Source organism: Epinephelus moara, chromosome 8, assembly GCF_006386435.1.
Source record: "Epinephelus moara isolate mb chromosome 8, YSFRI_EMoa_1.0, whole genome shotgun sequence".
Taxonomy (NCBI): Eukaryota; Metazoa; Chordata; class Actinopteri; order Perciformes; family Serranidae; genus Epinephelus; species Epinephelus moara.
Window position 1 is genome coordinate 1,608,404 of NC_065513.1, and position 14,645 is coordinate 1,623,048.

Consider the following 14,645-nt stretch of genomic DNA (forward strand, 5'->3'; position numbering starts at 1 on the left):
TCTCTCTCTCTCTCTCTCTCTCTCTGTCTCTCTCTCTCTTGCTCTCTCTCTCTCTTCCTGTCTCATTGTGACATACGGATTACTGTTAATTTATCATGTTGATCTGTTCTGTACAATATCTATTGCACGTCTGTCCGTCCTGGAAGAGGGATCCCTCCTCAGTTGCTCTTCCTGAGGTTTCTACAGTTTTTTTCCCCCGTTAAAGGTAGGGTCTGGAGGATTTTCCAGTTGCTGTTTGTAAACACACTTTCAAATTTGGCCCCTCCTATCAGGCTCAACTCTCCCGGGTGTACGGAGCCCGGAGGTACGGAAGAAGGCTTCACAGAAGAGGTTCAGGCAAGGCTCGCGCTGGTGCACACTCGGACACGCTCGGGCATGGCACCTGCGCTCTCTCATTGGCTGGTTAAATCTCTGCCCAGAAGCGGTCCGAGCTCACAAAAACATCAAAATACAGTTAAAGGGCAGGAGCTCTGCAAACAGAGTTACCACCACACATGAGTAGAAGCCCATAGGTGATGATTAAGCAGGATTTCATTTGTATATGTCTATATTTTGTTTTGTTCGAAAATCCTCCAGATCCTACCTTTAAAGGTTTTTTTGGGGGGAGTTTTTCCTTATCCACTGTGAGGGTCCTAAGGACAGAGGGATGTATGCTGTAAAGCCCTGTGAGACAAATTGTAATTTGTGATATTGGGCTTTATAAATAAAATTGATTGATTGATTGACTGGAAACGCTGTAGTATGCATGCCAGGCCAATGGGTGCCAGTGTAAATTTGCAAAGCAACAGAGATGCTGCCGTTTCCAAAAAGTTGCACTCTGGAACCCGTTTTCGAATCGTTGCGTTTTCAGGCACCCAAAACGCAGCTGTCGTGTAAACGATCGGCCAAAACGCAACTAAAGTTTACCGTTTTCAGTTGAAATCGTTGTCGTATAAACGGGGCCTAAGTAGGAGATAGAGCATAGGAGCCACACCGTGCTACTAGCCCTGTGAAGTTTTGTATCTCGCTGTTACGATCCAAGTTCCAGTTTGAGTTAACTTGAAGAAACAACACTCTAGCTAATACTGCCACGCATTTTAGTTCGTGCATGTTGTTATCCTTATAAGCAAATTTACAGTCGTAAATTCCTGCTCTAATCTTTCGTGCCTGTTTGTTTTGTAGCTACCCCTCCTCCATAGGAAGGTACCCCCACAGTGAAGGCCAGCACATTCTTTTGTTAGGCTAGTGTACTCACAACTTACACTTGAAGCTGTCTGCGAAGCAACACCATAGCCAACTACACATTTGACTTTTGTACTAAGACAACCTGTTTCAGCCTCACCCTCCTTTCCAGAACTAACAATGGAGAACCCCTGTTTAGAAGTTTATCTCTTCCATTGCACACAGCCTAAACCCTGGCTGTCCTGAACTCAGCAGATTGAGTCCCAGTGAGTGCAATAAAGAGATAAACTCTTTACTCAGTGACCACTGTGATGCACAGACTGCATCCAATGGTAAATTGTTAAAATGCTTGCTTCTGATCTTCCACAGGCAAACCACCCTTGTCTTTCAGAGCAAAGCAGCTCTGGAGAAGGAGGTAGAAACTCTAAATGCTTCTCTCCTCAATGAAGCACAGATGGCTAACAAGAAAGCCATGTGCTATTTAGATGACTTGCATTCAGCAGAGTTAGACCTCTGCTCACATAAAGAAGAACTGTTTAGGCTTAAATCAGAACATCTAGCCCCAGCACAGTCTTACAGCCAGTGTGATCCCGGCTTCTCTGATTCACACTCTTCCCTGGATGAGAGGTTAGCACCTCCTCCGCTCAGTAAGTGGAAATCTTTCCCACCAGACCCTAAGTCTTTGGGAATCAAGTCAGCTCCCCAACCTCCACCAACAGACAGAGGTAACAGTGACCTGACATCCAACGTCTCAGACACAGAAGTTGAGGAGACATGTAGTTTATCTTCTACAAGATTTTCTGTCCCATGTCCCTCTCAAACACAGATGTTTGACAGTTTCACTCGTGCAGCTTTGCAACCCCCGAGACCTGCAGTGGACAACTGTCTAGTTGACCTGCCACATGCAACCAAAAGGGAGAAGATTAAACTTTTGTGGAAGACCAGCTCTTACAAAGCTGTCCACAAGTTTTTTCAGTGCCAGCGTCCCAGTGTTAGAAATAACTACACAAAGCCCCGTCAAGCAATGACAGAGGAGTTTTCTTCTACTGCTGACGAGATAGATTCTATGGTTGCAGCCCTCCAAATTAAACATTCACGTCTTGAGAATCCTAGGGAATATTACACTTATTAATTATTTCCGATAGCCAATTTACAACATTAATGGTGTCCCCTTGGTGAGGTCTAATATTGTTGCTCCCAACATAATTGGTGCCTCTGTATGACGCCTAGAAATGTTGATCCCAACATAATTGGTGCCTCGGTGTGACGCCTAATTTATGTTCCCAACATGTTTATCTTGTTAGGGGTCACGGGCGCACCTCAGAGATCTACCTGGTTGCCTGCTCCACCTACTGGCTTCTACAGGTGTGGCCACTGCTCTCACTGCTCTAACTCAACTGACAGCAAACAATTCTGTCATCCACACTCAGGTAAAAAAATACAAGATCAATTCATTTATAAACTGTAGTACCACACATGTAATTTACATATTGAAATGTCCATGCCGATTGGTTTATGTGGTTCAGACAAAACGCCCCTCAAAGTTCCGTATTGCCGAACATAAAGCTGCCATCCGAAATCAGAATATGGACTATGCCATTGCAAGACATTATGTAAAGGCAAACCATGGTTCTGCAGCAACACTGCGATGTTGGGGTATTGAGAAAATCTCCCCATCCCAGAGAGGGGGAGACATGGTAAAAAAACTGCTCAAAAGAGAGGCTTTGTGGATATACACCCTCAAAACAGCTGAACCACATGGACTGAATGAGGAGCTTAACCTCTCTTGCTTCCTGTAATGCAATGTAAATATTGTATTGTATATATTTGAATGGGATTGTTTTACTGCACTGGTGGTGTATTCTGGTATTGACTAGCTGTGTGAGTGCTGTCACAGTACTATTGGTTAATTGTTTGGTTACCTCCCACTCTCTCTAAACCAATGAGAAGAGTCTCTATGTGACTTGGAGGATATTTAACCTTCTTACCTGGTACCTGTACTGTTTGACTCTGATGAAGACGCAGTTGGCGTCGAAACGTTAGTCATTAATAAATTCATCACAAGTGATCTGAGTGCTCCAGTGCTTTTCTTGTGGATTCCTCCACGGGGTTATTTTGACACTAAACTATCAATTTGGAACTCAGATTAATAATTAAATTCATAACCTTAACCAATTACCACATTAATAGTAAAGTTTTAAGGATTTTGGAGTTCTTGACACTTTAGTTGGTAGATTAATTTTCTCTTATGCAACATCAAACAGAGCAAGTATGATTCCAAAAGTATTTTATAAAAGTCAATTTATGAGTATATATGTAAATGATCTGCATTGTGTAAAAGGTGCCAATTGCTCAAATCAGCCAAGCTGTCGTGGAGATACGGGCCTCCAAAGCTCAGAATAGAAACTCAGGTTCAAATGTAGTAGGTGTGTATTGGTCAGTTTGGAGTGGGNTTTACTCTTCACATATAACACATATACTGATATTTACACATCTTAACAAATCCCACACGTGTTCCCTTTACCATGACACCAGAAGTATTCAAATAGACCTTGTGGTTGCAGAGATATATTCATTTCATTATGGATATGCAATTTTCGAGCAGAGGCCTATAAAATAGGCTTAGAGTTTAGAAGGTTAAAAGCTGCACAAATGCAATGGATTTTCATTTTGTATTATCTCAAGCAAATTCAGCCATCACGTGATCAAACAGGTCTGGTTAAGAGTCGGGTAAATCTAAGAAAAATGTAAAGAACATCTCTTGAAATGCTTCACTCAGGTTTCCCTCACAGTCTGTACTTACCCTGACAGCACACCTAGCACCAAGTTGAGCATGAAGAAGGAACCGATGATTATGAGGGGGATGAAGTATAGCCAGTTCCACGTGTTCCCTGAGGCATCGTTGGCCTAAACACACAAATACGTAGAAACAAAAACTGAATCAGAAGGATATCAGAATCAGCTTTAATGATTAAGTACATGTGTACACATACATGGAGTGCGTTTTTATGTTTTTTGTGCTCTCGGCATGTGCATACAGAAAAACAGATGTACAGTTAAAACAAGGACAGCAGGAGCATTGGGAGCTTAGTGGATAGTGCCGGCGCCCCATATATAGATGTGATGCCTCACTGCAGTGGTCACAAGTTCAACTCCAGCTTGCAACCCTTTGCTGCATGTTATACCCCCACTCTCTCTCTCTCCCCACTTCACACTGTCCTGTCCAATAAAGCCCAAAAAGCATAAAAAAAAAAAAAAGCAATGCAGAAAAAAGCTGAACAACACTTGATGACTACAAACAGTAATACAGTAAAAGGAGCACAGTGCAAATAAATATGGAATTATTAAGGTAACAGGTTGCTTTATGTACAACCCCAATTCCAAAAAAGTTGGGATGCTGTGTAAAATGTAAATAAAAACAAAACGCAATGATTTACAAATCTGTTTTGACCTTTGTTTAATTGAATACAGTCCAAAGATAAGATATTTAATGTTTAAACTGAACTATTGTTTTTTTCAAAATACACTCATTCTGAATTTGACACCTGCAACACATCCCAAACAAGGTGGAACAGGAGCAACAGAAATGCTCATAAAACACCAGTTTGGAACATTTCAAAGGTTAACAGGTTAACTGGCAACAGATTAAAATATCATGACTTGGTATGAAGGGGCATCCTCAAATGGCTCAGTTGCTCACAAGCAAGGATAGTCACTTGGTGAAAAACAGTGTGGACAAACAGTCAAACAGTTTGAAAACGTATCTCAATGAACAATTGTAGATTGTGAATTTCACAATCTACAATCTATAAATCATCAAAAGATTCAGAGCATCTGGAGAAAAAACTAGTATCAAATGGTTGTGACCTATGACCCCTCAGGCAGCACTGCATTAAAAACCACCATGACTGTATAAAGGATATTACTACATGGGTTCAGGAACACTTTGGAAAACCACTGTCAGTAAACACCGTTCATCACTGCATCTACAAATGCAAGTTAAGACTCTACCATGCAAAGTGAAAGCCATAAATCAACATGAGAAACATGGTTGAGGTCTCTGAACCTGAGCTCATTTGAGATGGACTGTCACAAAGTGGAAAAGTGTGCTGTTACATTTTAAATTGTGTTTGGAAATCAAGGATGTCATGTCCTCCGGGCTAAAGAGCAAAAGGACCATCCAGGTTGTTACCAGCTCAAAGTTCAAAGCTCGCATCTGTGATGGTATGGAGGTGTGTTAGTGCCCATGGCATCATGGGTAACCTCACATCCATGAAGGCACCATGAATGCTGAAAGGTACATACAGGAGCAACATATGCTGCCATCCAGACAATGTCTTTTTCAAGAATGTCCCTGCTTATTCCAACAAGACAATGAGACGCATTCCGCACATGGGGGGACTGTGGCTTGGAGGTAGAGCGGGTTGTCCACCAATCGGAAGATCACCGCTTTGATCCCTGGCTCCTCCAGTCTGCATTTCAAAGTATCCCTGATGCTTCCATCGGTGTGTGAGTGTGTTCAAAAACTGAGTAGCAGGTGGCTACTTGTATGCCAAGTAGCCACCCGGCTGAAAAACAGCTTCTTTCCAGAAGCTGTGAGACTGTTCAACTCTTGAACTTTTATTGCTGCTGGTTTTAAATGCTGCTGGTCCTTTTTTATATTTTGTTTACATTTTTCTTTGTTTTATTTATGTTTTAAATTTATTTTCTTTCAACTATGTACTTAATGGGCATGTGCAATTATGGTGCTACATCCTCACACTACCTCTACACACTTATTTGTGTTGACATTGACATTTGACATTGGGATGTATATAAATTAGGGATAGTGTTTGTATTGTTTATATTGGTGTTGTATTGGGTAGCACATGTGGCTTATGATTATGTATACAAGGGGTAGGAGTTAACAAGTGTAAACTTCTTCCTACTCCTTTTCGGCCATGTAACACATTGTTTAGGTTTATTGCTTATGGTGCTTTAAGATCATTTTTGCATGTTTTTAATTTAATTTTGTTTGTTTCGTTTGTTTGTGTTATTGTTTTTTGCACGTTCGAAATAAAAAAAATCGTTAATTCATTCATTCATTTATGTTTTTATTTACTGATATCTATTGCAATGTTATTTTTAGTGCCTTAGTTTTTTTTTCTTCTCTACTCTAGTGTTTTACTGTTTCTTTTATCTTTGTGTCCCTCACCGGGACCTGAATACAATTTTCGTTGCCTTCATGTACCAACATGTTCCGAAAATGACAATAAACTTCCTTGAATCCTTAAATCCTTGAATCCTTGGTAGCCTCAGCCACCAGTGTATGAATGTGTGTGAATGGGTAAATGTGACGTATAGTGTAAAAAGCACTTTGAGTGGTCGGATGACTAGAAACGTGCTATACAAATGTAGGTAGGTCCATTTACGTGTTACAACGGCGTGGCATCATAGTGAAAATACAGCAATGTCGAGTCGACCCCGGACTGTCGAGCAACTGAAGTCGGAAATCATACAAGAATGGGGAAGATTTTCACTTTCAAAACTTCAACAACTAGTGTCCTCAGTTCCCAAACACCTACTGAGTGTTGTTTAAGGAAACAGTTCACAGTTCACAAACATTCTGAGAGTACTCTACCTCTATGTTCAAACCAGAAGCTTCCAAAGAGGTCTCTAGCAGACGCCAAGCAGACGCCTCAACAAGCACGACTGTCAAAAATATTTGTGGCAGCTTTGGTCGCTCCAGTCACTCATCACGTGAATCATTGAATGTTCGATCGTGCTTGTCAATTTAAAGGAGCCGCAAAGCGGACCACTGGCTTAAAAGCAGCGTAGTTGCTGCTTGCTGTTGTCCAGTCAAAAAGCTCATAGTTGGCCTACAGAAAGTTACGTTTGGTCAATGAAAACAGAAAACGTATGTCATCCCATTCCAACCAAGCAAGGAAGACTTGCATGCTGGGGCGTCGGTGGCTTAGTGGTAGAGCAGGCGCCCCATGTACAAGGCTGTTGCTGCAGCAGCCCGGGTTCGAATCCAGCCTGTGGCCCTTTGCTGCATGTCATCCCCCCTCTCTCTCTCCCTTTCACACTTACCTGCCCTGTCCATTAAAGGCCAAATGGCCAAAAATATATCTTTAAAAAAAAAAAAAAAAGGAAGACTTGCGTGCTACATTAGCCTGCAATTCTCTCCTCTATTACTATCATTACACACTTTAAAACTCACCAGACCAATCAACTACCTCCGCGACGCGGTCCCAAGCCTCATTCTTTTTATTTTGGTATCTGTAACCGAACAGCGACACATTATAAAAGGACTGTGTGGGTGCAAACGCAAGTAATAAACTTCTTGATATCCATTGTCGGAACAAGTGTGTTGTAGGAACCAAAGTTACATGGCTTGTTCTCTGGGAGCCGCTTCATCAAAGCACGTCAGCATTCAGATTGGTTGTCGCCGAACCGCGTCAGAGCTCATTACCATAAAGTTAAACTTGTTTTAACTCCCCTCCGGACCGCTCCAGTCGCTTTGGTCGCCCAAAACGCACGGCTGATGACCAGGTCACCCTGGTCGCCCAAGACGCTGGGCTCTCATTGAAAACGAATTACTTCCGCCGTTTTGGAAGCTCTGGTCACTTTTGGTTTGAACGTACAGTAAGAGACCTCCTAACTTAGACTAAAAACTTTTAGTAAGGAGTCTTAGCTTAGGAGTGATTTAGGAAAGTTCTAAGAGAAATCCTGGGCAAGGAAGGGACAGAAACTTTTATCTTACTGAGGGGGTGTGGTTGACCCTGTTTCTGGGTGTGATGCTTTCTTTTAACAGATGTGATTGGTTGTCACAGACATGCCCTTTTGTGGGCCTGCAAGATGTGGACATCCAGTGGACATGAAATGAACTGCATCACAATCTAAGTTTGACAGTGTTGACATTGTTAGTGTGATCACTCTGCTGATGGAAGGTTAAGACAGACAAGTCATCACTGCTGCACTGTTGCATTTTTCCAGTTTTTCAAATATCTTAGTATTGTGATCATTTTATTTCTGGCGTTATCGTGTTTTTTCGTTAGGTGGGAAATGTGTGCATATCCCAAATGAGATCGACCACAAATATTCTCCCTGCACAGTCTCATCTATAGCATTTAATTTACTCACTGTCATTTTGTGTTTAGAGACCGTTTCTCCGACCTCTTTGTGTGTCCACCATTTTATCCTCTACTTAAGAAACTCTTAAAAGGAAATGGCCACTTTACATTGAAAATACAGACAGTACTTACTGACCCTCATGCCGTCCAGTGTAGTTTTTTAATCTACAAAACTCGTTCAGGGTATCGGAGGATAACAGCTAGCCAGCTACTTGAAGTGCATGGAACCCACATTTTGAAAATGTAACAAAACTCCGCTAATGCATTTAAAAAACGCCAGAACGGTTTGTCCGTTGTAATCCAAGTGCCCTGAAGCAGCGGCATGCAAAATTGACTTGAAAAGATGTAATTTACTCCACTTTTATTGCATCATTTCTCACTGTGGTCAGTTAGCCTGCCCTGCAGTGAATAACTTTTATCTTTACAGACCTAGTCTTAACTTTAAGGGGAAATTCTAAGAAAACGTCACAATTCTAAGAATTTTCTTGGAATTTCGTCACTAGGAGCAACTCTTAGCACTAGGAAGCTTTATGAATACGGCCCCTGGTCGCCGCACTTTACTCAGTTACACCATTACAGGAGGACGTAATGCCTTTATTGGGGACTACTTTCCTGTAACTGGATGAATTGGATGAGTACAAACTTGGTGCTCTGAGGATGGGAGTATGAGGACAGTCTATGTGAGATGAGTCGAAAAACTATATGGTACATGATGTCAACCAATGCAACAGTGTGGCTCATTGCTGTGTTTTTCATACTCTTTGGACGACAGTGGAGCTCTATGGCACAGTGGAAAAAGAGACTGTGTATCAGGTTTTGGTTAAACAATTTCCATGACATCTGACAGGAGGACAAATAGAGAATATCACCAGACACTGAATTCAAATAGATATATAATATCCTATCCAACCGTTGATTGAAGATGAAAATATTAATGAACTTAGAGGGGTTAGTTTATAGTAGTAGTAGTGGTTTTATTGAGCCATAACACATAATACAATATGTATGAGCAATATGAACAAAGTCAACAGTCTAACAGTATTAAGTAGTGACTGAAAAGTCTCAGGCAGAAGCAAAAGCTTTTAAAAGCCTGTTCTTCATTTTTATCAATTTGAGCTTCAAGAATTAGAAAAAAAAGTCCATTATGCTTGAAGGACATTTCAAGTCTTGAGATGATAAATATTTTCAAAGTAAAATGAGCACTTCGCAATATGAAGAAACCTAATACAACATCATTGCAAACTATATCTTCATCAACATTATATGCAAGATAGTGCAAGCTTAGAAACTGTCCAAAAAGTTAGAAGTATAGGATAAAAATATTCACATGATCAGGATATTTGTAAGTATGTAAAGTTATGTTTTCTATAAACAGGCAGGAGTGGAAAATAAGTTGCAAAAAATAATTTAATGTTATCACTCATCTCTTTAGGCCCCAAGAAGAATATTACCACATTCAATATATATATATATATATATATATATGTGTATGTATATATATATATATATATATATATATATATATATTGAATATTTTGGATTTTTTGAGTTGTATCTCCCAGGATACATTGCCCTATTAAGGTGTAAACAGAGCCCAAATGATAAACATATTAATGTTCAATTGGATGAAGATAAATGATACATTGTTGTTTTCCTTGGTCATTTACATTACACATAGTACTTTTAAAGTTGATTTTATTCATTTTTACCAATCCATCTTAGCAATCTCATAACAAAGCAATCTCATAAAAAAGTGACACAAAAATGAAACATTTCATTATGAACATATTGAACTTTTTGTGCATTGAAGCTTACATAAAAACAAAACAATTTCAGCAATTTCATTTTCTCAAATGATGCATACATAACTGAACACTGGAGAAAGTTTTAGGGGTCCAGGTTTTTAATGGTGGGAACCCCATAAACAATGCCCCTCATTTCCTCTCTATATTTAATTTTTTGTAGAATACTTGGAAGCAGTTGTGTGGGTTTTTCTCGGTGACAATGCACAGACGAACACCACATTTTGTACAGTAGATTGTTGTCTGTCTGTCTGGGCAAAGCCTCCACCTTCCCTTGTCAGTGAAAGCTGGGAAGTGATCCACTTGATCATACCGGACATCAACCATGGGTCTTGGGGTTGTTGGTCTTTGGATGCATCTGGTGGGACTGTGCACATTCTCCTCCCCTCCCTTGGAAGGCCTTCCCTTCTTCTTTCCACTGCAAATAAGGGCATCTGCAACCTCCAGCCTGAATTCCTTGAGCTTTTTGTGCTTTTGTACACCGATGCTTTTGGCATCTCGGCGATACAGCAGCCATCCATTGTTGGTAGCTATATCAGCCATTTGCCAAAAGAGGCACAGGTACCACCGGTGGGACTTTGAAGGGGTGCGGTACAAGGCCACCATCATGTCAGCAAGGTCAACTCCTCCCATGTGGACATTGTACTGTGACACAATGCTTGGACAGGGAACAGCAACTGTTCTTCTCTCCTCTCTGGAGAAACGCCTGACTTCCTTGAGAGGGCTGATTGCAGCACAGGAGCTAGCTAAGGTGACTTTGTTGTCAGACCATTTTACAACAGCCACTTCTGCCTCATTATCCACCCTGTAGTCATACCTGCCCCTTCCTTACCTCAGCAGAGCACGGTCATCCTCAAGGGTACATCCCTTAAGCCTGTTCTTGCGGATGTGCAAACCAAGGGACTCCTTCAGATGCACAATGAGTGGTAGAGAGGTGAAAAAATTGTCAAAGTAGACAACACACTCTGATGGGTTCTTGATGGTCTTGCAGAGTTGAACAACAACATTGGCTCCAACTCCAAGTTCTTTGGCTGGACCCTGGTCTGTGCCAAATGTCCTCTTTCCAGTGTATGTCAGGATCATACACTATCCCAGAAACTCAGAGTCAGAAGAACTTGCAGGGATCTCCTCTATCACTCTCATTCCTGTGCTTTCCTTTCTTTTCCCATAAAAGGACATAGCTGAGATGCCCTGCTTGAAAATACATAGAGATTTTTTTAAGCAAAATACAGTTATGCTGTTGTAATGGGCATAACTGTTCATGATAATATCTGGTACTGCAGTAATTATTAACATGCCTTCCAGTTTGAAACAAAATTTTGAATAACGCACATTGACCAAATTTCTACCCCTAATCTGGCAACGTATATCGGGGGATACATACATTTCAAAAGCTGCTAAATAACACCACATGCACAGCTGGAACATTTTGACTTCATCAGAATGTTAAGACAAATGTCCTCATTCATTTTATGAATTTATATTGTTTTTATTGAAAATAAGTATGACTAATATATGATTACTTACCCCCAGGGAAGCAGGTTCTGCACCACTGGCGGCCAGGATGATTTCTGATCAGGCTCACGAAACGATGACAGATAACCTGAACTAAATCATGTCATCTAGATGCTAATACCAGACAAGACTTTTGATAAATGCTAACGTGATCAGTGAAAACCTTCCAGCACACCCCCTTTGTATATCCTGGTGCACGTTGCCTGTTTAAAGGACTAATTATCTTTATATACCATGTGCTGCTATATGTGTGGGCTAGACTCATCTGGTTTCATTTTTCAGATGTTGGTACTTGAATTCATGGATTTGCTCCAATTTTGCCACAATAGCATTAGTAAGGTCCAACACTGATGTTGAATGGGGGTGAGGTCAGAGCTGTGTGGAGGCAAGTCAAATTCTTCTGCATCAAACTGTAACAGGTGATATTAGGACCCAATTGCAGCATGCAGGATGCCAGGAACAGTTGGTAATGATGATTATTGTCACTCCTCAGCAGGTACAAGGCAGAGCAAGTTAACAGCACACAATATGGTTCACTCTAGTTAAGTCTCTCCACAATGTCCTTGGCAGCCCAACTGGTTTGGCAGGCCACACTGAGCCAGTAGGCAGGTGAGTGAGTGGTGACATTTGCCCAAACACAAACACAGCTCAGTTCAACAACAGGCAACAATACTGTGCAGGAGCGGCTGGGGACATAGTTGTGGAGGTAGAAGATCTGGAATCAGTTAAGTACACAGTCTCAGCAGACGAACCAGTAGGGGACAGGCAGAGCGGGTTGTCTACTAATCAGCAGATCTGCGGTTCAATCCCCAGCTCCTCCAGCCTGCATGTCGAAGTGTCTTTGAGCAAGACACTGGACCCCAACTTGCTCCCAATGGCTATTCCACTTGTGTGTGTGTGTGTGTGTGTGTGTGTGTGTGTGTGTGTGTGTGTGTGTGTGTGTGTGTGTGACTCATGAACGTGACTTGTAGTGTAAAAAGTGCATTGAATGGTCAAAGACTACAAGTTCATGTTCACTCTATTTACAGTAAGAGGAAACACAAGATGGAACTGTTGCGCCAACGAAAAAACCTCAAAGGAACGAAAGTGTACCTGAACGAGCACCTGACACAGAAGAACGCGGAGACTGTGAGGAAAGCAAGATTCCTCAAGAAGAATAACAAGATCCAGGGAACATGGACTGCAACCTGTAAGGTATTTATTAAATTGAATGGAAATTCCCTTAAGAAAGCTAAAGTCATAGTAGTCAGAAAGCTGGAGTTGAACAAGTATGAGGAGGCCTATGCGTGGGACTATGCGAGAACACTACCTAAGGACTGATGTTGACTTTTAATTTCACAGTTTTTTCTTTCTTTTTTCTTTCTTTTAAATTTTGTTCTCATTGTTTCAAAATGTCGATTAAATTACCAAAAAAAGATTTAAATATTTAAATAGTAGTCTGAGAAATAATGTTACTGAGTTGTGTGCAATTTTGCATGAAAATAATATTCACAGAATCCATCACAGAAACACACTTAAATGAAAACATAGAAGTTCCTTAGAGTTGACTATTCAAGGTTACAATATATTTAGACAAGACAGAGATCGAAATGGAGGAGAGACAGTGTTTTACATCCAGGAGCATATCCCTGCAAAAGTTAGAAAATACCTAGGTATGATGGGTGTTGAAGCTTTATGGCTTCAAGTGCACTTACCACATATGAGACCTATTTTAACATGCTGTTGCTACAGGCCACCTAGATTGCCAAGATTACGCCGAAGAATAGTTGGGAGACATTTGCTGGTCCTAATAGCAGACCTGTGAGTATTTTACCTGTGTTAAGTAAATTGATGGAGAAAATTATATGCAAGCAGATTCAATGTTACTTTGAAATAAACAGCATTAACTCTGTCAACATGCATATAAAGTTGGATATTCAACAAGCACAGCATTAACGGCGCTTACTGATAATTGGCTTAAAGATATTGATAGGAAATGAATGGTGGGTGCTGTGCTTCTGGACTTCAGCGCAGCATTTGATATAATTTATCATGAGTTGTTACTCAGAAAGCCTTCAGCATATAATTTCCAAGTTGGTGCTATTAAATTGATGAAAAGTTACTTGGTTAATAGGCAACAATGTGTTTTGTTTAATGGTACACTTTCATATATGGTGTCACTTCAGTGCGGTCCCCCACAGGGAAGCTGCCTAGGCCCGTTGCTCTACTCAATTTTTGTTAATGACTTATCACATGTACTGAAGATTGCATTTATGGAAATCTACACAGATGACACTACAATGTATGTCTCTGCGGAAAATTTGGTGTCAGTTAATATGTTACTGCAAGAGGAGTAAATGTTGGTCTCTGATTGGGTTCGTGAAACTAGGTTAAAGCTGAATGTTTCAAAAACAAAGAGTATCATGCTGGGGTCTAGATATATGCTAAGATCTAATCCAGAATTACATTTGGTTTTACAGGGTGACAATATTGAGCAAGTTAGAGAGGCCAAATTGTTGGGAGTGATTCTAGATGAAACACTTAGCTGGTCTTCAAATATTAATCAAATGGTGTCTAAAATCAGTAGTAATATTTCAGTGATAAGGAGGGGCGCACATTTATTGACCGTTGACACAGTTAAATTGGTATTGCAATCTTTAGTATTATCCTGTCTTGACTACTGCCCAACAATATGGTCTAGTGCTTCAAAACAGGACTCAAACAAATTATAGATCACTCAGAACAGGGCGGCACGACTAGCGCGCCGCTGCTCTGGGAGGAGTAGTGTTGAATGGATGCACACTGCACTGACTTGGATGAAAGTAGATCAAAGAGTAGCATGTAGCCTGGAGATTTTTCTATTTAATATTGGTCAGTTGGGTAGACCGGAGAAATTGCTGTTACAGTTACAACCTACTAATACTAGACATGGCTGTGGGTGCCAGTTATTGCTATTGTAGTATTTTGTATTAAGTTTCTTTGCATGCCATATTTGGTCACTTACGAGGATGTGTCACGTGGTGTTGGTGGTACGTCAGCAGCGATAGTAGTAAAATCAGCCGTTCTTCACCGG

At 40.8% G+C, this 14,645-nt stretch overlaps 1 protein-coding gene across 1 annotated transcript in view; it reads right to left on the reverse strand.

Moving 5' to 3' along the window:
* Positions 1–14,645, reverse strand: part of cacna1ba (calcium channel, voltage-dependent, N type, alpha 1B subunit, a) — a 783,270-nt gene that overhangs the window by 502,995 nt on the left and 265,630 nt on the right. Inside the window, exon 8 of the mRNA XM_050050840.1 lies at positions 3,965–4,068. Within this exon, the coding sequence (XP_049906797.1) occupies positions 3,965–4,068 (104 nt within the window). The remainder of the gene's footprint in view (positions 1–3,964; positions 4,069–14,645) is intronic.